The sequence below is a fragment of the Cetorhinus maximus genome, chromosome 21, assembly GCF_964194155.1.
Source record: "Cetorhinus maximus chromosome 21, sCetMax3.hap1.1, whole genome shotgun sequence".
In the NCBI taxonomy this organism is placed as follows: domain Eukaryota; kingdom Metazoa; phylum Chordata; class Chondrichthyes; order Lamniformes; family Cetorhinidae; genus Cetorhinus; species Cetorhinus maximus.
In genome coordinates, this window is record NC_135899.1 from 80786931 (window position 1) to 80808594 (window position 21664).

At 37.9% G+C, this 21664-nt stretch overlaps 1 protein-coding gene across 3 annotated transcripts in view; it reads right to left on the bottom strand.

Annotated features, from left to right (window-relative positions):
* ak2 (adenylate kinase 2) overlaps positions 1-21664 on the bottom strand; it is a 26355-nt gene continuing 4691 nt past the window's right edge. Inside the window, exons 2-8 of one of the 3 annotated variants that reach the window (XR_013580063.1) lie at positions 21500-21625; positions 17699-17809; positions 15050-15144; positions 13448-13520; positions 8574-8769; positions 1168-4702; positions 1-1121 (exon numbers count right to left, since the gene is read on the bottom strand). Coding sequence is in view for 2 of the 3 variants with exons in the window: in XM_078567258.1 (XP_078423384.1) it covers positions 4674-4702; positions 8574-8769; positions 13448-13520; positions 15050-15144; positions 17699-17809; positions 21500-21625 (630 nt within the window). In the remaining variant the exon portion in view is untranslated. Of the gene's footprint in view, positions 4703-8573; positions 8770-13447; positions 13521-15049; positions 15145-17698; positions 17810-21499; positions 21626-21664 lie in introns of all 3 variants that reach the window. The other 2 variants (XM_078567259.1, XM_078567258.1) reach the window with 2 other exon arrangements.

Consider the following 21664-nt stretch of genomic DNA (forward strand, 5'->3'; position numbering starts at 1 on the left):
TTATGCTGGGTTACACTAATATTTATTGAATTCTAGATCCCATATTGAAAAGGATTTAAATTTCCATTCTCTTTTCTTGCAAACACTTCAGAAATATTTATGTTCTCTGCTGTAGCACCTTTGTATACAATATATCATCATGATTTGTCACTTCTGAACTAAACATTCTGAAACTGGTCATAGTAAATATATCAGTCATGGTGAATTATTCGTTGCATCGACATGGACTATTTAGTAAGTCATTAAAATTTATCTGCAAACAGCTGAACTGAACTCAAACAGTACTACAGTCAATGCAAAAATCTCAAGTTTATTGTTCAATCATCATCCATAATTTTAAAAAATAGAAATGTTTGGTACTGTTATCAACCACACCCTTCATTTCAAGGCAACCCAAAAAAGTTTAATATGCACTTTTGTTAAGGACAGCAAGAAAAAAAAAATAGGCAGCAATTAGGTCTGGACTTTGATATAAATTTGAATCTGCGCAACCCACAAATATTCCCTTTCCCTATTATGTAATCCATAAAATGGAATTGTTTAAAAGCTCGATTGCTGAGTAGCACTCGAATAATCCACCCATTAAATTTCCCAGTATTATATTCACAAACTGCTGGGATTTAAAACAGAATTGCATTTCTGTAATCCACTACCAACAACCCCTCCCACATTGTAATCTAATCTCACCATCCCCTCCAATATTATGTAAAGATATAAACTTGATCGTTGGCACATTGTGGCTGGAAAAACAGTGTCTCTGGCATCAATTTTCAGATGGCTGAAATGAGACAAAAAAAGGTTTAAGTAAATTGTAGTTTAACAAAGGTTTTTTTTTACACCATTTTAGGTTCTTGAGCAATCAGATCCACAGGAATCTTAGTACAATCAGACACACCAATATATGAGAATATTGACAAACCATTAATATTGCAAGTCAATAAATACATAATCACTATACTTTTTATATGCACTGACAAAGTTTTCTTTTCACCCACATGCAAAATGTAATTATTTTTACTATAGCTGTAATGGCATAGATTTTCCATTTCCATTTAACATCAGCTTTAGCATATTTACTTCAGTCAAATCATTTCTAAGCATTTACAGAGATAAAAAGCCATCTCCCCAATTTAGTATGATGTACTTTCAGAACATGTTAGTGAAAACTAACTTTTTGTCTCCAAGATACAGGCATACATCACCATAACATCCTCCACACATGAAAATTTTTCAAAATTAATTTACACATACAAAATAAACAAAGTGTATTAAGTGTAAATAGCACTATACAGGTACCTTTATATATTTTTTTTAGATTGAGAAACGTTCCAATGGTTGTCTTTTGAAACCAGGTCACATTGAAATTATTGAGCAAAGGCACAGCAAGTAATCGCTCTGGGAAGGAGTGGAGGCAGAGGGGAAACAGTGCCAAAAAGCAGCAGCATGTAATCAACGGCAATTGTTTGTAGGGTGGGCCCTCCTAATGTCAACACACTAGATAGAACCACACTGGCTGATTTTAAGAAAACATTTTTTTCCCCTTCTGTCACTGCTAACCTAGCTTTTAGTCAAATATATTAAGTTACCCTTTTGTCTGCATCTATTTATCTTTTTCTTCAGTTTCTTATATTTCCTATTTGCTTGGTGCATCTATTTATTTAATACTGCTCCTGTACAAACTAACATTCATACTCTTGCAAAGCTGGGTGATGATTGTGTGTATTTTATTTAAAACATCTCATTTTACTCCCTACTTTTGTTGCCATTTTTCCTTGTTATTGTTACCCTTACTTTATATGTAAAAGAGAATGTGTTTATGTTTAGGGACCCCTTTGAAACGAATCCCACTTTACAACAGTGACTTCACTTGAAAGGTAGTTTGTAACACTCAGGTTTTGAAAGGCACTATATAAATGAAGGTCTTTTCTTTTTTCACTCTTTTCAAATTGGACCAGACCAGAAATAGATCAACAAGTACCCCAAACATTTCTATCCTCCGCATGATTCCCTTACATAGCATCATTAAATAGGTACTTTTGCATAAATGTTCCTAACTCAATGATGTAAAACAAAAAAAAAGTATTCAATTTCACAATATTCTGCTGAAAGCTCTTGTTGCTGAGCTTAATATTTGATTTTGGAACTTCAAACAAAAAAATCATTTTTTACATGTACAGAAACATTCAGTGTCCTCTGGAAAATTTGAAAACCTGCTCTCTCCCTCAATGTCAAAATGGGAAGGAAATTTAACAAGTTAATACATGGACACAATTTCTGAAGTGCTCAAGCAAGGAAAAGGGAACCCGAGTTAAAATGGGTTCGAAAATAGATTTTAATTGCTTTCCCACATTTTGAAACAGGCCACATTAAAAACAATTATTGTTTTCCTGGGCCAATTAATTGGTGAATTTTAAAGTTAGCACTAAAACCAGAGCCAGAGCAAGGATGGGCAAATGAAAAACTAAGAAAGTAAAATAAAATCCAACAAAAGGCCAAGTTTGAAATAGAAAAAAAATGATGGTACATCAAAAAATAGGAACTGAACAAAAGGGCCAGGGACGGAGATTAAAATAAAAAAGTCTGAGCACTCTGATGAAGGGAGACATTTCAAAATAATGAGAAATGTATAATATTTCATCAATGTACAACATAAACCTGAGGATATATAAATGAGAAAGAAAATGAACTGTTTACTTAATGCACAAAACCGTCATCATTAATGCCCTCTAGCCTTCTGGCAGGGGTTGATACCCTCAATGATTTTTTTAAAAAATGATTACCAGTACCCAAAGAGAATACAGGTAAATAACCCCTGTGACTAACCAATTCAAAATGATCAATGATGTTCTAAGGATCTGGTTATTACATGCTCCTTAAAATTTGGTGGTCACAATCCTCACATATCAATTTCCTCGTGGGAATGAACAGAAAGAGAAAGAAGATGAACAGCAATTTTTTTAAAAATGAATATTGTGTCTAACACTCTCACTAACTCTCAATCTGCCCAACTAAAGCCAAGCAACATAATATTAGCATACAGACAAATTTTAAGTCCTGCAATAGTCGCAGAGAAAGTACTGTTATAAAGTTACAAGGGACCATCTAACAAGACATCTGACCAACACAGCAAGGTTACAGTTCCTGACATGCCACCCATTTTCCATCTCTCAGCAATATTAGTTTGGCCAGTTTAAGAGAGCTCATTATTTCCAATCTAACTTTTTCTGCATCAAAAACCAACAAAAAATTCTAAGCATATACAATCAAAAATCACAACTTAATCAAATCATTTCATCGATTCTGAAAGTAACATAACTTTTACTTAACCATACATTGAAGGAGATGCACAGATTAGGAAGTAAATCACTGCAATATTAGAAAGATGACTAGGTTTGACCAACAGCATGCAATACAATATGTGGAAAGTACAGAAAGTACAGTTAGCTGGATGGATTTTATGCCATTTCCCATTCCAATATCCCTAAATTTTATACCTTAGTTTTATCAGATGGTGACTAGCTACTGATGTCAGGCCAAGGGGAAGAATGGAGCAGATGGAAGAAAGCAGATGCTTAATTGTTTTCAAATGTATGGTGTCCAATGATAATGCTTCTGAATGTCCCAAAATAACCTTAGAACTAATAGTATAAATACATCAGGTGAGGACAAACAGAATTATTCCCTAAAGATCATTGCTCAATTTACAAGTTAATTAGAAATACAGTTATACTATTGCTACATAAAAAGAAGTCAATTACATGATTTCAAAATTCAATCACATGTCAAAGTTATCTTTTATCATGAGATATTTAAATGAATTTGAATACTCCAGGATGAGCTTCATTGGTTCGCTTTTATTTTGACTCTTTTACAAAGCAGAGCAGAGCAAAATTTTCAAAAGATCTTCTCTTTAAAATTACAGAAAAATATAATATTCTCAGTTTTGGAACAGGATACATTAATTAGTAGAGTAGAAGTTTATATTTTAGGAACAAACCCCCCCCCCCAAATGCAGTTAAATTTGCATTTATGCCAAAAGTGATTTTTCTCCTTCAGACCTACCAAAATAAGATACAATTTACAATCTTAACTGGACACTAGATTTGCAGTTGCACAGTTGAATAAGATAACGTGAAAATGAGAGAACTACTCAGGGATGTTGGGTGCCTGGAGGACCCCAGACCCTCAGAACAGGGCACTAAAAGCAATCTAATGCTGTCGACACGCCATAAAAATAAAAATTCGAGATTTTAGCATAATGTGTCATGTAGATTAGCCCTTACAAATATTTAACTACTCCAAGTTACTAAAACAAAATGGGGGAGGGAGGAAGGCAAGTTTTCTTTTAAAGAAGCAAAAATAGAAAAAGCTAGAAATACACAGGTAAGTCATCATCTATGTTGAAATTAAATAGCCAACACTTCAAATTTATCCAAAATATCAACAGTTTGCAATCTCCAGTTATGCTGTCTGACCAGCTGTTTCTCTCCATCTTTATTCTTGTTTCATTTGTCATTTTTTATTTTGCTTTTATTATTCTAATTTCTTTAAAAGAAAATATAGTGTTTACATAAATTCAATACGGTTAACAATCATACAGTCCTTGAAGACAGTTTGAGGGGGAGATCATCCAGGCAGTTCCAGTAAGGATGAAGATAGAAAGGTCACCTCGCTCAGAACAGACCAAGCCTCCACTTCTCAGCTAAAGAAAATCCAATACAAGTTATTTCACTGATTCTATTAGATTCCAGTAATGATAAATAAAATATCTGACCACTATGCTACTAACAGGAAACCCAAACCGGATAGATAGACTTATTACTTTAAATTGACATTTTTGGGGGGTGACTTTTATGGGAACCTTTATACAAGTTATGAGAAAATACATTTTATTGAATACTAAGGTAGCCTCTCACTGGATCCACGTCAAATTAAATGTCAACTCCATTTTAAGTAAATTGTATTTTACTTGGACAGTAGATCACAATTCCAATACTCTTGTTCAAGGTCTTACTAGATTTGATGCTATCAAACATCATAAAATATGTAAAATCTTTGTTTTGGATGGAAAGTTAAGGTTCCATTGCTGTGACACATGAATGGCCCAAACTGCACAGATGATTTGGCAACCTGTCATTCCACGTAGCTATTTCAAAAAGTTACAGGTTCACAGATACAAAATGTTTTTAAAAAGGCCTTCCTGACCAGAATTAAACAAATTTGGAGAGAGATGCAGTTATCAGTAAGTTTCATTACCAAAAGCAATGACCACCCATTATGGGCAATTCATTCTCATCCTTGTGGGGTTGGGGACACACATGCTGCAGGTTAGAGACCTGCACCATTTGTGGATAATCACAGTTCAGGATCGACCCTTCCAGCGCCTTTACATGGTCAATCTCCAACTCTTCCCTTCCCTGACATCTGCTTCCATTTCTGGGGATTATTCTGCCTAAATCCACTAAAAGCTCACTGACTCCTACAACTATCTGCACTACATTTCCTCTCACCCTGCTTCCTATGAGGACTCTACACCATTTTCCTAGGTTCTTTGACTCTTGCGTCTGTTCTGACCATACCACCTTTCATACCAGTGCTTCCGATATTATTCCTCAATTGAGGATTCCCCTCTACCATGGGTGACAAGGACTCAACCATGGCCTTTCCTTGCATTTCTGCTTTCATTCCTTCCTCTCCCACCCCAGAACTATGATAGGTTTTCCCTTATCCTCACTTTCCATCCTACCAATTCCACATCGAATGGATCACCAGCTCTAGCATGATACCACCATTTAATATATTTTCCCCTTCTCCAATTTTTCAGCATGCGGAGAGGACTGTTTCGTCTGCCACATTCTGGTCCACTCCTCAAATCATTCCCAACACCCACTCCCCTTCCCACAGTATCCGTCCATACAAGTGCAGGAGATGTAGCAACTGCCCTCTTACCTCCTCCCTTTCAATTGAAAAGCCCTCCTTCCAGGTGAATCAGTGATTTACTTGTACTTCTTTCATTTGCTGCTCATGATGCAGTGTCCTCTACATTGAGGAGACTAAATGTAGTTTGAGGCACCAATTTGCAGAACATTTGCATTCAGTTCACTAGCATGACCCCGAGCTTCCGGTCACCAGTCATTTAAATTATCTACCCCACTGTTCTCACTGCCTCTCTCTCTCGCTCTTCCCTCGCCCTCCTGTACTTCCTAAGTTCAACATAGGAACAGTACCTCATCTTTCGATTCGGCATTTTATGGCCTTCTGCACTCAACATTGGATTTGACCATTTCAGATCATAACCTCAACCCCCATTGTTTTGGATTGCAGCTGCTGGTAATAATTCTGCTATTCCCTCCTCTAGACCCATTTTTTTGTTTCTTTCCTTTCCCCATTATCAACTCTTTTTTTCCTAGCACCATCACCCCTTTCATCATTTAATCTCTCCTGCCTTCCAATTTATCAAAGGCCTTCCCTTTTATTCCTGTCCCCATCCCCCAACTATATCCTTACTTAAAACTTGCTACATCTCCAATTTTTTTATAGCTTTGACAAAATGTTAATCAATTTGAAACATTAACTCTGATTCTCTCTCCACAGATGCTGTCTGACCTGCAAGTATTCCCACAATTTTCTGTTATTTCAGCTTTTAGTTTACAATAAAAATGTAAACAAATCATGCTCCAATTGGAAATCTGGGTTAAGTGTCAAAATTAAATGGGCACTTCATACAATGCAAAGCTGAAGTGGTCTGCCATAACATTTACAGCTTGCCAAAATATTCACTTCAAATTTTTCTTGAAGGAGCTACCAAAAAGATCAAAAGCTCCTTTAGATCCATCATCAGCAGCATACCATGGGCCAGTCAAGATTTAGTCTGCTCAGTATATACTCAGGTGCAACTACATATTTATGGAATGCTCCATAATGAATTGTAGAACACTAGCTTTAATCCAGGATACTCATTCATTGACCTTCAAAGATTGGGCAAAGAGTGAATATCCCACTTCTCTTGTAATCTAAATAGTCGTAATTTTCATTTTAAACTTTAGATTTACTTTAGAGAATTTCTTTATTATAATTCATACCATTGGACAACATTATGTGAAGAACAAAGGTTTATTCTTTCTGGATATTTTGTGCAACTGCATGTTCTACTTTATGCTATCTAGGTTATATCTACATTTATAATGTTGTATAGTTACTATCTTAGGACTCTTAAAAAAACTCTCAGCAGTAATTCATACTCACCATTCCATCCATTTAGTTACTATAAAAGGTTTATTTTTCTGATCAGAGTATTATGCTCACTTTGTGGGCCATCAGTTATCCATAATTCTCAGAAGCAAAATGTTTAAGGGCAAAAAAACATGAGATGAGTGTGCTGAGAAATAGGCATAAGTATTCAAAGTAAAAAACCCTTGACAGAAAGAAAGAATATTAGTTTGCAGTATGACAGATTTTTCAATCATTTAGGTACATTATTTAAAGTGACTGAGATTTGATAAGCCGGTAAACAGCCAAAGAATAGTGCCAATAATCAAATCGTGAGAAGAACGAGTAATAAAAGGGAACAGCTCATCATTAGGAAATTCTGTCCCTTTGAGATAACCCGAACAGAAAATAGAAAAGGTGAGGGAGAAATAAATGTCAAAATTTTGACAGGATAACTGGATTATATAATGATTTTATACAACATTTAAAATTTACTGAGCTGAATTTTTCACAAAATATTCATGATTCCATTTAATAATTCAGTATTAAACAGTATTTTCCCCATAGATTGACTCACTTAATATGTAACATTATGGTAAGAAAATCGAAAGAGTTACCCATTTTCAACACAAACTGACAGGTTCAGAGGATGCCATAACTCAAGACAAAGTTCAAACAATTTGTGCTCTGAACATATTGAATGGATTAATTCATGTAAAGAGTCCCAAGTCCATTACTTGAAAAAAAAATGTTTTTCCTTTTGGCCAGGTGTGCTTAATGTGGATGGTTATGATGACACAACATAGGCCAGGTGTATTGCTGGTAATTGCATTTGACCAGAGAGAGAGAGAGAGGGGGGGAACATAGCTTGATAGATCTGATAGCAAACCAGTTTAACTACTTTACAACTTAATATGCATTAAGATTGAGACTCTTTTATACAATTTAATGTACCAATTGGAAATTACAGATTATCCAGTTTGATTTGGAAAAAAAACTGATTCTGAATTGATCAGCTGGCAAAGTTATTCCAACCTCAGAGGAAAAGGTTGGGACATATTAAAATAGCAGCAACAGGCCAAAGTAACAGGTTGTAACAACAACCAGACTTACTGAGGTATCAAATGCCATCTGTAGCACTTCTTTGATAGAACTAAGTTTTCTTTTAATCTTTCTGAAAATCTTGCAATAATAAAACTCATTCCCTTGACTTCAGCTTTATCAGCTATCTAAATTATCTCTAAGCAAATGTCTTGGTCACACTGCCCAAAATAAAATTTAATATTTTCGATTACAATCCATCAAAAATGCACTGCATTTTTCAGCATTAATAATAAATCAAACAAACATAACCAGGTCCTTACATGCGACTCCACTGAAGGCAGCTAGAATGGTAGAAAAAACAACATCAGGAGGCTGTGTGGCATCAATAGCTGTATGAAGCCCTTTCTTTTGGTAATAAGAAATCAGAGGTTTGGTTTGGGTATGATAAGCAGTAAGACGAGATTTTAGTGTTTCTGCATTGTCATCTGAGCGTTTTATCAAAGGTTCGCCGGTTACCTTAGAACAGAAACAAAAAATACAATAATTAGTCTACACTGTGCACACAAATGAGCCTCAAGAAACGACTTGGCTTAAGATAACGTTTCTAAATTAGAACCACTAATGTACAATTTGGACTAAGTTTGGGGTGTGAGAGGAGAGGACGTAAGTATCATCTCTCCTTCACAGTCGACTGGTCATTAAAAAAATAACTTGTTTACAAACGTGAAGAAATTGAGAGTCAAAGGCCCAAGTATAAGGGTTCAGAGGATGGCCACTAGATTAACACCTGGTTTAAAAATCCTTAGCTAACACAGTAGGGTTTCTTCAATCTATGAAAGCGTAGACTTTAGACAGACTCGATTGGAGTATTTATGATAATTGGACTAAATTGTATTGATCTGGATGTGAATTAAATAAATTAATGAGAATGGGGGAATTGTGTATGTGTCAGGTTTATCTTTTCCTAGAGGATTACTTACTTTTGTAATAGATTGCATATTTGTTAAAAAAAAAATTCAAAAGTGAGCAGGCCAAGTTCCTGGAGAAGGCTGATATCGATGGGATGTTGGGCAGTACACTCGTGGATATATCTCCTGGAGCCCTTTTTTGTCTTCAAAGGTTGGAGAGCAATTTTCCAGAGTTTCGTTTTTGGTTCAATTGGTTTCTATAGCCTCTTCCAGAAGAAGAGGCCCAACAATCATCAGCCACATCATCAATGACCTTCCTTTCATCGTAAGGTCAGAAGTGGGGATGTTGATTGTACAATATGCAGCACCATTCACAACTCCTCAGATACTCAAGCAGTCCATGTCCAAATGCAGCAAGACCTGGACAATATCCACACTTGGGCTGATAAGTGGCAAGTAACATTCACGCCACACGAGTGCCAGGTAATGACCACATCCAACAAGAGAGAATCTAACCATTACCCCTCGACATTCAATGACATTACCATTGCTGAATCCCCCCATTATCAGCTTGGGGGCTACCATTGTCCAGAAACTGAACTAGGCTAGTCACAAGAGCAGGTCAGAGTCTAGGAATCCTGCAGCGAGTAACTAACCTCCTGACTCCCCAAAGTCTGTCCACCATCTACAAGGCACAAATCAGGAGTGTGACGGAATGCTCTCCACTTGCCTGGATAAGTGCAGCTCCATCAACACTCAAGAAGCTTGACACCCCCCAGGTTAAAGCAGCCTGCTTGATTGACACCACATCCACAAACATTCACTCCCTCCACCACCGACACACAGTGGTAGCAGTGTGTACCATCTACAAGACGCACTGCAGAAACTCACCAAGCCTCCTTAGACAACACCTTCCAAACCCATGAACAACATCTAGGACAAGGGCAAGGGCAGCAGACACATGGGAACACCACCGCCTGGAAGTTCCCCTCCAAGCCACTCGCTATCCTGACTTGGAAACATATCGCCGTTTCTTCACTGCCGTTGGGTCAAACTCCTGGAACTCCCTTCCTAACAGTGCTGTGGGTGTACCTACACCACATGGACTGCAGCGGTTCAAGAAGGCAGCACACCACCGCCTTCTCAGAGGCAGTTACAGACAGGTAATAAATGCTGGCCTAGCCAGCAATGCCCACATCCCATGAATGAATATTTTTTTTTAAAAGGGGCTGGTGGCAGGGAAGGTGTACTGGTGATCATGTTGCTTAGCTGCAATATGACTGAATGGGGCAGGCTCGAATGACCAACTGACGATCATCTCCCCATCTTTCAAATGGTACGTTTCATAAAGGGTTACAAAGAATTGTTTTACCATAAGTTTATAGAAGCTTATTCATTTAGTTAAGCTACTGAACATTTTGTTCTCATGTCTGACATCAGCATTCATTGAGTTTGTTCGCACAACTATGCACACACTTGTGAATAGCATGAACACTGGGATGTAGGCAGAAATTTGTTGGCAGTGGCCAGAAGTGATAGAAAGGAGTCATTGTCCCTTAACTTTGGCCTTTCTTGTACAGAGGAACCATCCATCTTTGATAGAGCTTGAATAACAGCATATAAACCACCAGGAAAGGGCAAAGAAACCTTGAATTCCAGGAGAACCAGGTAAAACCCATTCCAATTGTTTTATAATCATTCTTGTTCAGGAGACAGTTTTGCAGGATAGTCCTAACTAACTAATCTAGTAGTTCCTCTTCCCTTTCTCATCCACTTTTCATCTTCTAGTGAGAAGGCATGGGCTTGGTCTGCAAGGATTAGTAGTAGTCATGGTCTTTGTAGCCTCAAAGATTGTCCAAAACATTAAAATATATGAATGTCTATTAACTATTAGAAAGACATATATTGATCCTTGACTGCTATCTTTTTGTGCCAAACTCCGAATCCACGCATTCTTGGTACTTCCTCACTGCAATCTATGGTTCAATCAAAATGGGAAAGGGACTATTAAATCCAAGAATCTTTTCAATCTGAAACAGATATTTCTGCAAGCTTTTTTTCTAGGAACACCATATGCTTTTCTTGAAATCTCCTCCATGTTGTCAATTGCAGGTAGGTTCCAATTTCTACACCCAGTGCTGAGTTATTTAGAAGATGCCTATCACAATTTTAGCCTTCACCAGCTACTTCCCTTACTCAAGGACAGAAACTACTCCCATAAGCGAATACTTGCTTCTTATAAACTGAAGTGTGATTATCTCTGTTATTGCAATGTTGCTCAGTGTTGAAAAGAAACTCGCTATAGTTAGCTACTGGAAATGTTATGGGCCCTTGTATTCTTCAAGCTTTAATAATCTAGATGAAGGAACTGAGGGCATTCTGGCTAAGTTTACAGATGATACAAAGATAGGTGGAGGGACAGGTAGTATCGAGGAGGCTGCAGAAGGATTTAGACAGGTTAGGAGAATGGGCAAAGAAGTGGCAGATGGAATACAATGTGGGGAAGTGTGAGGTCATGCACTTTGGTAGGAAGAATAGAGGCATAGACTATTTTCTAAATGGGGAGAGAATTCAGAAATCTGGAGTGCAAAGGGACTTGGGAGTCCTAGTCCAGGATTCTCTTAAGGTTAACTTGCAGGTTGAGTCGGTAGTTAGGAAAGCAAACGCAATGTTGGCATTTATTTCGAGAGGACTAGAATATAAAAGCAGGGATGTGCTGCTGAGGCTTTATAAAGCTCTGGTCAGACCACATTTAGAATATTGTGAGCAATTTTGGGCCCCGTATCTCAGGAAGGATGTTCTGGCCCTGGAGAGGGTCCAGAGGAGGTTCAGAAGAACGATCCCAGGAATGAAAGGTTTAACATATGAGGAAAGTTTGAGGACTCTGGGTCTATACTCGATGGAGTTTAGAAGGATGAGGGGGGATCTGATTGAAACTTACAGAATACTGAAAGGCCTGGATAGAGTGGACGTGGGGAAAATGTTTCCATTAGTAGGAGAGACTAGGACCCAAGGGCACAGCCTCAGAGTAAAGGGAAGACCTTTAGAACAGAGATGAGGAGAAACTTCTTTAGCCAGAGAGTGGTGAATCTATGGAATTCATTGCCACAGAAGGCTGTGGAGGCCAGGTCATTGAATGTATTTAAGACCGAGATAGATAGGTTCTTGATTGGTAAGGAGATCAAAGGTTACGGGAAGAAGGCGGGAGAATGGGGTTGAGAGACTTATCAGCCATGATTGAATGGTGGAGCAGACTCGATGGGTCGAATGGCCTAATTTCTGCTCCTATGTCTTATGGTCTTAATAGAAGAAAACAAATCTTCCAATCAGACCATGAATATTGGGCTATAAACTAAAAATCATGTTTAGTAACCAAATCAGTACAGCAGATTGAATTTGATTAGACTTTTAAGTTGCATCACCGCAGGTACAAAAATAACAAGGTACAATACTTAAGTCAATTTTCAATACTGAACTTGGAGCATCATAAGTTATATATATGCAAGGTTTATTTAAACACCAAGAACCCTCTATGAATTGTTCTGGAAGATGTTTGGGAACAAAGGGGGTTAATTATCTATATTCACATTTGCAATATTTTGCACGGAGGTTGCTGGTCTGTGATATTTAGATTTAGTCGTGTTTATTGCCAGGGAAAAGAAAAAAAAGGAAGAGGAAACTCCTTCTAATCTCTTAGGTAAAAGTTGTAATGATAGGCATACATTGTGGATGTGGTGTTGCTAGTAAAGGATTTTAAAAGAGTTATGAATATGTGCTTTAAGGCTATTTTGCTTAGTATGGAGTGGGAAGTGCCATTCTATCCACTTGAACACTTTGTCATATCTCTGGGAGGTCCTCAATGCAAAGGAATTTCAGTTGTTGAAGCGGTACATCATAATGAATACACAATTGCACAAAGCCCAATTTAAATTTGATAAATATATACTTGAGAACCACATGCATGAAATACCTGAAGCAAGCAGGAATTTATTTGTTAATTGCAAGTAAGTCAGAAGCCAACTGAGATAACTACACCACTAATGCTTGACGAAAATTTATTTTCCTTTATTTGAACATGTTTGGTTTTAAGACATGCTGAGTTTGTAGACTGTGAAAACTGTCTTTTGGGAGGAATGCTGTAATCTTGTTTCTACACCAATAAGATGTGAATGCAAAGTTTGAGTTTTGGGGAATATTTGAATACATAATTTGGAATTATTCTTGTTGCATAATTTACACAGTGTAATACCAATGTAAAACTAATCATGGTAATTCCTGATACATACATCATCTTTCATTGGTGTCTTGGGCGGGTTGTACAATTCATGGTAACTGCGTCCACTTGCCTGGTGAATCAGCCTGTGAAACAAAAAAATGGTTGCAATAGCATTTTCCTCATAAAACTCAATGCAGTCAGCATTTGGTCTTTTTAAAAAAAAAACTACCCTTTTCACTGGAGAGCAAATGGGCCACCTCGAAGTGTCAGGAAACATTAAGTAAGCCGAGAGTGTCGATACTATCAAGTTCCAAATATGAAACAGGGATCTTTACACTGGGCCTGAACTTCTGCAGTGGCAATCTGAGTTAGATTGCCACTCTGTTCCTATTTTCTTACCTTTAAATTTTTTCAGTCCTGTCTCACCCAATCTTCTAAGTCAGGCTGGACAAGAACTGTGTGGGGCAGTGCACTCCTGAGGCCTTCAGTTGAGCATTGCTCAATCGGAGGGAAGGAGGCCATGTCCTCTTTTTTACAGCACTAGTTGCCGTAAAGCAGATAAGTTTAAAGGTCTAGCCAGGTTTAAAGGTCTTCGACAAGCCAGAAAGGAGAAGTAAGCGGGTAGGATTTTTGGTGGCTGGAGAGCGGGGGAGGGGGCGGTCGAGTGGGGCCTTGGCCGGGGGTGGGGGTTGGTGTGGGTCTGTACAGTAATTACCCAGAAGTTAGAAGTGGTTTTAATTCTAACTTTTTTTTGATATAACACAGTCGGACCAATCCGAAGTTCACGATTTAAACTGCATTTTCAGATGGTTCCCAGTGCAGAGCAATTGCACATGGGAAGCTTACACTGAATAAGGTAGGCCAAAGTCTCTTATTCCAGTTCAAAACCATTGGAAATAGCTACATTGTCATTAGATGTTCTTAATATGAATTGTTAGATATAGAACAGCTCCTTTAAGAACCCAAAGCATTTTTTGTGTAACATACCCCCAACAATTTAGTGGACAAACATAATGCTTAGTATGAACTGAGTCAAAATAAGCTGCTATTTCTTACATAGATGTAAATGATAACTTGTTGTAAGTATGATATTTTACAAGATTCCAGATGGCAAAAATACCTCTTTAAATAGTCTTTTTTTTTTCGTTTTAAGGCAGCAACTAACACTCTGATACAGAGGCCAACACTGTGCATGCGCAGGAAATGCTCCCCTCAATGTTGCGGCACAAATAAACGCAGCTTATAACTAAACAGTAATTGGGTAGTATCCACTCATCTAATTACTACAGAGAATTATTTATGCAGTTTTTACACATAATCTAACACTGCTCGAATATTTGTAGTCAGTTTCTACTCAAAAAGAGCGAAGCAATAAGCAATACACTCAACTCAGCTCCCCAATAAATATTACTTGTGATGTGGTAATGAACTAATGGAGACTAGGAGGTCTCAGAGTTGTTCCTTAGGCTGATTTTCCCAATGAGGAACTACAATTGGCTTTTTGCAACAAGCTAAAAATAGGGTAAAGTTAAAAAGAAAAATCTGACCCAGGAAAAACACTACTTGCTGAATTAGTTGAATCTTCACAAATACTTAACTATCATTAAAATCTTAGCAGACCTAGCAAAATAGATTGTGTAAAATACCTGTCAAGAAAAAATATATTTGTTACCTGCCATAGATCCTGGTTATCAGTAAGTTATCATCGATCTTAAACTCTAGTACAGAGTCGAGCTTCTCAGATCGCTTTTCCAATTGTTTTTCAAACTGTAAACAAGAGCAAAATTGAGTCAGACAAGGCGAGGGTTAAGTATGCATGTCAGCGTCATCTACATACACTCAAATATCTCAAGCTTAAAAGAAAATGTGTTCCAAAAGGGGCTTCAAAAACTTGACAATGTAGAAATACTGCTTAAAGCCTTTTAACTAGCACCCATCCACTGGCTACCGACCCACTCCCAGGTCTCGATCTGAATGAACTAACAAGAGCTACATCCACAACGGTAGCCCTGGAACGACATGTCAACTTCCTCGCCAACTTCCACTCATTTTCCCCTCACTGTAGGGAACTATCTGGCATCCATTCAAACAAGAAATGTGACTGACGTTTATACAATTCTGGTAAAAATTGCGACAATCATTATGACAAATGTAACCAATGCAGCTTGTGTAAATGAAAAGCCATAACAGATAAATATGGCTCTGTATTGCCCAACAAATTGGTTAATTCTAAATTAACCAGTAAACTAACATGCGCTCTGTCACTTTAGTTGCAATAAACTTGCTCTGATAGTTAGTACTGATTTTCTGCCACAAGACAACCCAATGTAAAGCATGCCCCCCCATACAACATTATACGGAATGGACACTGCACAAACCTTTCATAACCTGCTATATAGCACCATCAGTGCAGAAAAAATGTCCAAAAGCATTTCAGAGATTTAATGAAAGCAAAATAACCAAATGAGATTTCAGGAGGGGTAACCAAAGCCTATGTTGAATGTGGTTTTTCAGGAAGATCTTAAAGGAAGATCTTAGAGGAAGATAGGGAGCTGAAAAGGCAGGGGATTTTAAGATGCGAATTCCAGAACGTGATGCCTAGATGGCTAAAGGCATGGTAGCCAATAGTGAGGCAAAGAGATGGGAACAACACACAAGAGGCAAGGAGAGCTTGGCAATAGTCAAGTCTGGAGGTGACCAAAATATGGACGAGGGCTTCATTGGCAGATAAGGTGCGGTAAGAGAAGAGGCAGGTGAAGTTGCAGTGGAGGAAATAAGCAGTTTTTGTGATGAAAGGACTATGGATTTGGAAATCCAAATGTGGGGTTGAATAGGATGATGAGGCTGTGAACAGTTTGATTCAACATTGATACCTGAACCAGTCTGATTTTTCCACCATGTTTTCCCAATAAGCATCTCCATTGTCAACCTATTCTATTCATTAATTTTAAAATGTTATGTTTATCACTGACTGGTCTAATACTTTAAGGGGAGTAGACTTTACTTCCTTAATTTCTCTTTCCTAAATACAAAATCTAGAGTCGCGTATGTTCCCGTTAAATCCTGTATGCAGAAAGATAATCAATTGACACAATATTCATTGTAAGTTATTATGCTTTGTAAGTTGTCAAACACCTTCTTGGATTTATAATCTATGAATCAGTTATAGACCAGTATTTTATTAACCATTACCAAAAGATCTGAAAATAATTTCAACTTACATTTTGCACTTTTTCTCACTGTACTTGATATAACCTTCATTTAGTACTTTTACATTTCTCCACATAAATTCATAGATGAAATTCAGCAGTTAAAGATTTTCCAAATGTTGAATGTTTTTCCCACAATATGTTATCTGCAACCTTCAATTTTAATACCATCACAAAATCACATTTGTAAACGTCAGGCACAAAGGTACAATATCACGATGGATTGGCTTTTTTTTTTAGTTATCACAGTCCAATTAGAGCTAGATTTTATCTCTACATTATGTTTCCTAGTATAGCTTGGAGGTCTTGTGGCACAGCAGGTAGCATCCCTGCCTCTGAGCCAGGAGTTCCAGGTTCATATACCACTCCAGGACTTGATGGCCAAGGAAAGTGTGTTCATAACACAGCCAAACAGATTGAGTGTCAACTTAAAACTCCTTCCAACATACGTCAATGACAGGCAGTAAAAGCAGGAAAGATTCTTGGTCCGCCATGTGGTGGAAAAAAATTGAAGCCTCTACCATCACAATCTATAGCTCGAGGCTATAACGTGCATGTAAATCTACATTGTCATAGCAACTCAGGCTCCATGGCAGGGTGATATGATTCCCATTCCAGCTGGGTGGATATGGGCCTCCTTGTCCTACGCATGGTGGAGGTTGTGGGGTGGACCTGCCTTTGGGCAGATAACTCAAGAAGCAGAAGTAGCATATAGCCGATTGAAAATAAACTTCTCCCCAAAAGTGTTACATTAAGCTCTAAGTTCTTGTAAAAGGTAGCTGAAAATCCAGACAGTCAACACTGACCAACTCAATTCATCTTACTCCAAAGAATTACACAAATATATAAAGTAATTGCTTTCACTTTCATTAAACTCTCTCAATTACTTCCTTTATAATAAACTCCATCGTCTTTCCTACTACTTGTTTTTGGAACTAAAGCCATGCTAACCTCATGCTAAGATCATAACCACAAACTAATTCCCTCCATATTACTTATATAACAGTCAAGTCAATTTAAATATAGCTGGATATCAGTATTGAAGTGTTTTTGGACTATGCTACAAGGCCACGTTCCAGTCTGCCATACAATTCCAGTAAAGTTTAACCTACAATCTGTGCCTGATTCACAGTGCGTGGAAATCCATCCAACAGAAATCCATTTCGGCAGGCCGGGGTGTCCAAGTTTTTATCAATCAATTCAACCACCATCTCATCGCTGACCTAGATAAATAACCAAAAAATTATTACAAAGAGGAAAACATACACAAAATCAGCTCCAGGGCTCTCCAGCTCCAAACCTCGAACATTCTACTAGCATTAAAGAATGTCTGAACTCTGAAAAAAGAACTTGCAGACATGATTCCCACAAGTTCTCAAACATCAGGAAAGAAATGTATGAAGTGCACACACTGATATCTCCCCTATCTAGAGGGGTGGAGAAAAATTTATATAGAAGGGAGACATAAAATAAAATTGAGACTTTCAACTTTTTAAAAATATACCTTCCAGTTATTAACTCGAGTTCAGTTGCATGGCTCAATTTTGAAAATGGTATACAGGACTGGAAAGGAGTTAGTGACAATTGAATTGAAAGAAAGATTTCTTAATAAATAAACACAAGCCTTGCATCACTAAGGCAGCATTCTTTCAGGTCCTATCTTATGCAACATTGCATAAAAGGGTAACAAGTATGTCAGGACAACAGGTACTTAGAAGGTTAGCTGCATCTAGTGACAATCAGGCAGATGAAGCACACTCTTAAGCCTGTTTCTGTAATTTGTATTTTTTCACCTGGAACAAGTCACTAGCCTGTAGCTGGAGGATATAGCTCAAGGGTGCCACTCTGCATCAAGCATGGCTGACCAGGACTCTCTCCCACTTCTAATCCCGACCATTGGAAGGATTTGCAAGTTAGTCATCAATCCATTTGGTCACGTTATGAATGCGCCTTCCATGGCCGTCAAGTCCTAGAATGGCACTTGAACCCAGAGATTCTGGTTCAGAGGCAGGGACATTACCCACTGTGCCACCAGACCTCCCCAACAAGGTACAGTGCAGGATACAAATAAAATTAATACCATTGATGAATCTTGCTGACCACAGAAAAGTAGGCTTTTGGTAAACAGTCAGGAGGACTGTAAAAGACTTTGGGAAGCGGAATGAATGAACAGGTGGGAGATAGAATTAGTTTGATTAAATGGGTGAGAGCAAAACAAAACATTTTGGGAGAAACTAATTATGAGAGTACTGTTTATATTTGGGGAGACAGTGGCATTCTGGTAATGTCACTGAAGTAGTAATCCAGAGACCCAGGCTAACACCCTGAGGGCATAGGCTTGAACCCCGCGGAATTTGAATTCAAATAATTAATAAATTAAATTGATTAATAAAAAAGTCTGGGATTGAAAGTTAGTCTCAGTAATAGTGCCATGAAATGAGCATCAATTGTTCTAAAAATCCATCTGCCATCCTTACCCAATCTGGTCTACATGTGACTCCAGACCCACAGCAATGTGGTTGACTTTTATCAATCCTCTGAAATGGTCTAGCAAGCCACTCACTCAAGGGTAATTAAGGATGTGCAACAAATGCTGACCTTGCCAGCAACACCCACATTTAATGGAAAGCTAATGAAAGGTTCTGGATGAACAGAGGTATGAGAGTTCAAATGCATAATTTACCGAATGTGCAAGTGCAGGTAGATAAGGTCTTAAAAAGACCAATAAGAATTTGGAGTTTTGCAAATAAAGGCAGTATACAAGAGTAATGGTGAATTTATACAAACCAGTGGTCAGACCACAGACAGAGTGCTTTGAGCAGTTTTGAACATCCCATTTAGAAAAGGAATTAAAGTCATACAAAGCATTCAGCATAAATCCACCCAGATAATGCCAAGAACAAGAAGCTAATTACGAGGAAAGACTGGCAATATTCGGACTATTCTCACTGGAGCAGGGAAGCCCAAGAGGAGATTTAACCAATTCTTTAAATGTTAGGTATTTTGATAGAGTGAATCGGGAAAGACTATATTGTCTTGTGAAGTTGGTGACAAGGGGTCATTAATTCAGAAACATCATTAAGAGAGGTTAGGAGAATTTTCTTTACACACAGTTGGTTTTTGGGAGCATGGAATGCTTTGCCACAGGGAGTAATTGAGGCAGCGGCCATTAATTGTATTGAGTGAAAACTGATTAAGTATTTGAAGCAGAGAGGGATACAACACGAGAGAAAAATTGCACATGGGATCAGTTTTGGATGCTGTAGCAAAGTGTAGATGTAATGGGCCAAAAGGTTTTTCTATGCTATAAAGATCTAAGTTTTCATAGCAGTGATCATTTTTTAGCTCAAAATCCTTTGGCTCTTTTGTTTAAGTTCCATGGGCTGCACTAAATTTTTGTGTGGCTAGTTTGTGACCACAAATTCAGTTATCCAATATCAGAAAAGGAACGTGTTACACTCATTCTTTGCAGCCCATTTAAAACATAATGAAAAGCTGTACTGAAAAAGCAAGTTTACACTGAGTAGCTGAGAAAAAATACGAATAAATAGGAAGGTTTGAGATTCAATTGTCATTCTATACTAAATGCACTGATCTCTTTCAGGGTGCCAAGAGGTGCTAAAACAGTCCTCAGTACTTTTACATTGGGATGGACGGCAGGGGTGCGGGGGTGAGGTGGGGATGGAAACAGCGAGGGCTCCTGATCACTATCCAGCTGTCTTTGTTGGAAATGCACATTTTGACATTGGGCAACATCAGAATCAGCCTCAATTGTGATGTCTAATAATTTGTCAAAATCCACTGTTAAAACTCACCCATGAATAATAGTCATTTCAATACAGTACTGAAGGGCAACCAGTATCCATGCAACACATTGCCAAATTTTCAAGAGGAAGGAAAGGCAAAAATTAGCCAAGAAAAACTAACAAGCAAATAAGCAGTGAATATCCTATCCGCAAGTCAAAATATACTGAGCATTCTCATACAAGCCATTTTCACAAACAAATATATTACATATATACACACAAATATAGAAAATCTTAAATAGAAAGAGAGTGTTGAATAAGGTTCCCCATCAAACTAGCTTCTCTTAATGAACTGATTCACATTGTAATATAACGCTCTGGCTGCCTGCCTGCCTCTCTATTGCGGCTTTATCCACACCGGGGCAACCCTGGAAGAGCACAGGGGTCTGCTGGCAAGATCTTCCACTGACAGGACTGCAGTGGGCACTGGTAGGACTGCAGCGAGTAGTGGATACAGGGAATAACATTTAATTTGATCAGTTTCCTTTATCTCATGATGTGTGATTTGTTAGTTTTGTCACTCCAAACAAAGGATACTTTCGTTAGATTTTTTGGAGAATTGATGAAGTGGAGCAACCCCGTGTCTCTTTACAGATTAACAGAAAAGGAAGCTATGATCTAATCCCTTGAGTGACAGCCACCCTTCGGTAACACACTTCAGGGACCATTCTCTATGCACAACCAAAATGAACAAGCAGTTTTAGTGTAGAGTGCATCGCATGAGCCCACTCCAGTCCTCACCAAATGACCACATACTTGCACTTTCTAGTAATAATCACTACCTATTGTGGCAACTTTTTTCTTCCTTTGTCCAGAGATGCTTCTGTCATTGCATCTCCATTGCTCAGTTCCCTCCTTGGTTAAATCAGCTAATTCAGTAAAGGAAAGAGCAAAGAAAATATATTACTGGTCTTCATTAATCAGTTTTTACATTGAACAATGTCCTTTACCACTCTGATACCAGGAAAGCATTTATCTAATAAGGTTTGTATAGCATTTTTGAGTTCAAGCATTGTTGACAATCAGAAACGAATTTTTAGACACACAATAAAGGCAATATCATTTCAGTACTGATAAAAAAGGACAAATTTATTATACATCACTTACCAATTTTCCTGCATCCATTGTTTCCTTTAACTTCTGACCCAATTCTGATCCCGTTGCTACCATAGCTCGCAACATGTCACCTGTTGCTAAGTGACAGACATTGTAGTGGTCAGCAAGTCTATGAGCCTAAAACAAGAATGGAAAACAATTAAGCTGGAAAAGGAT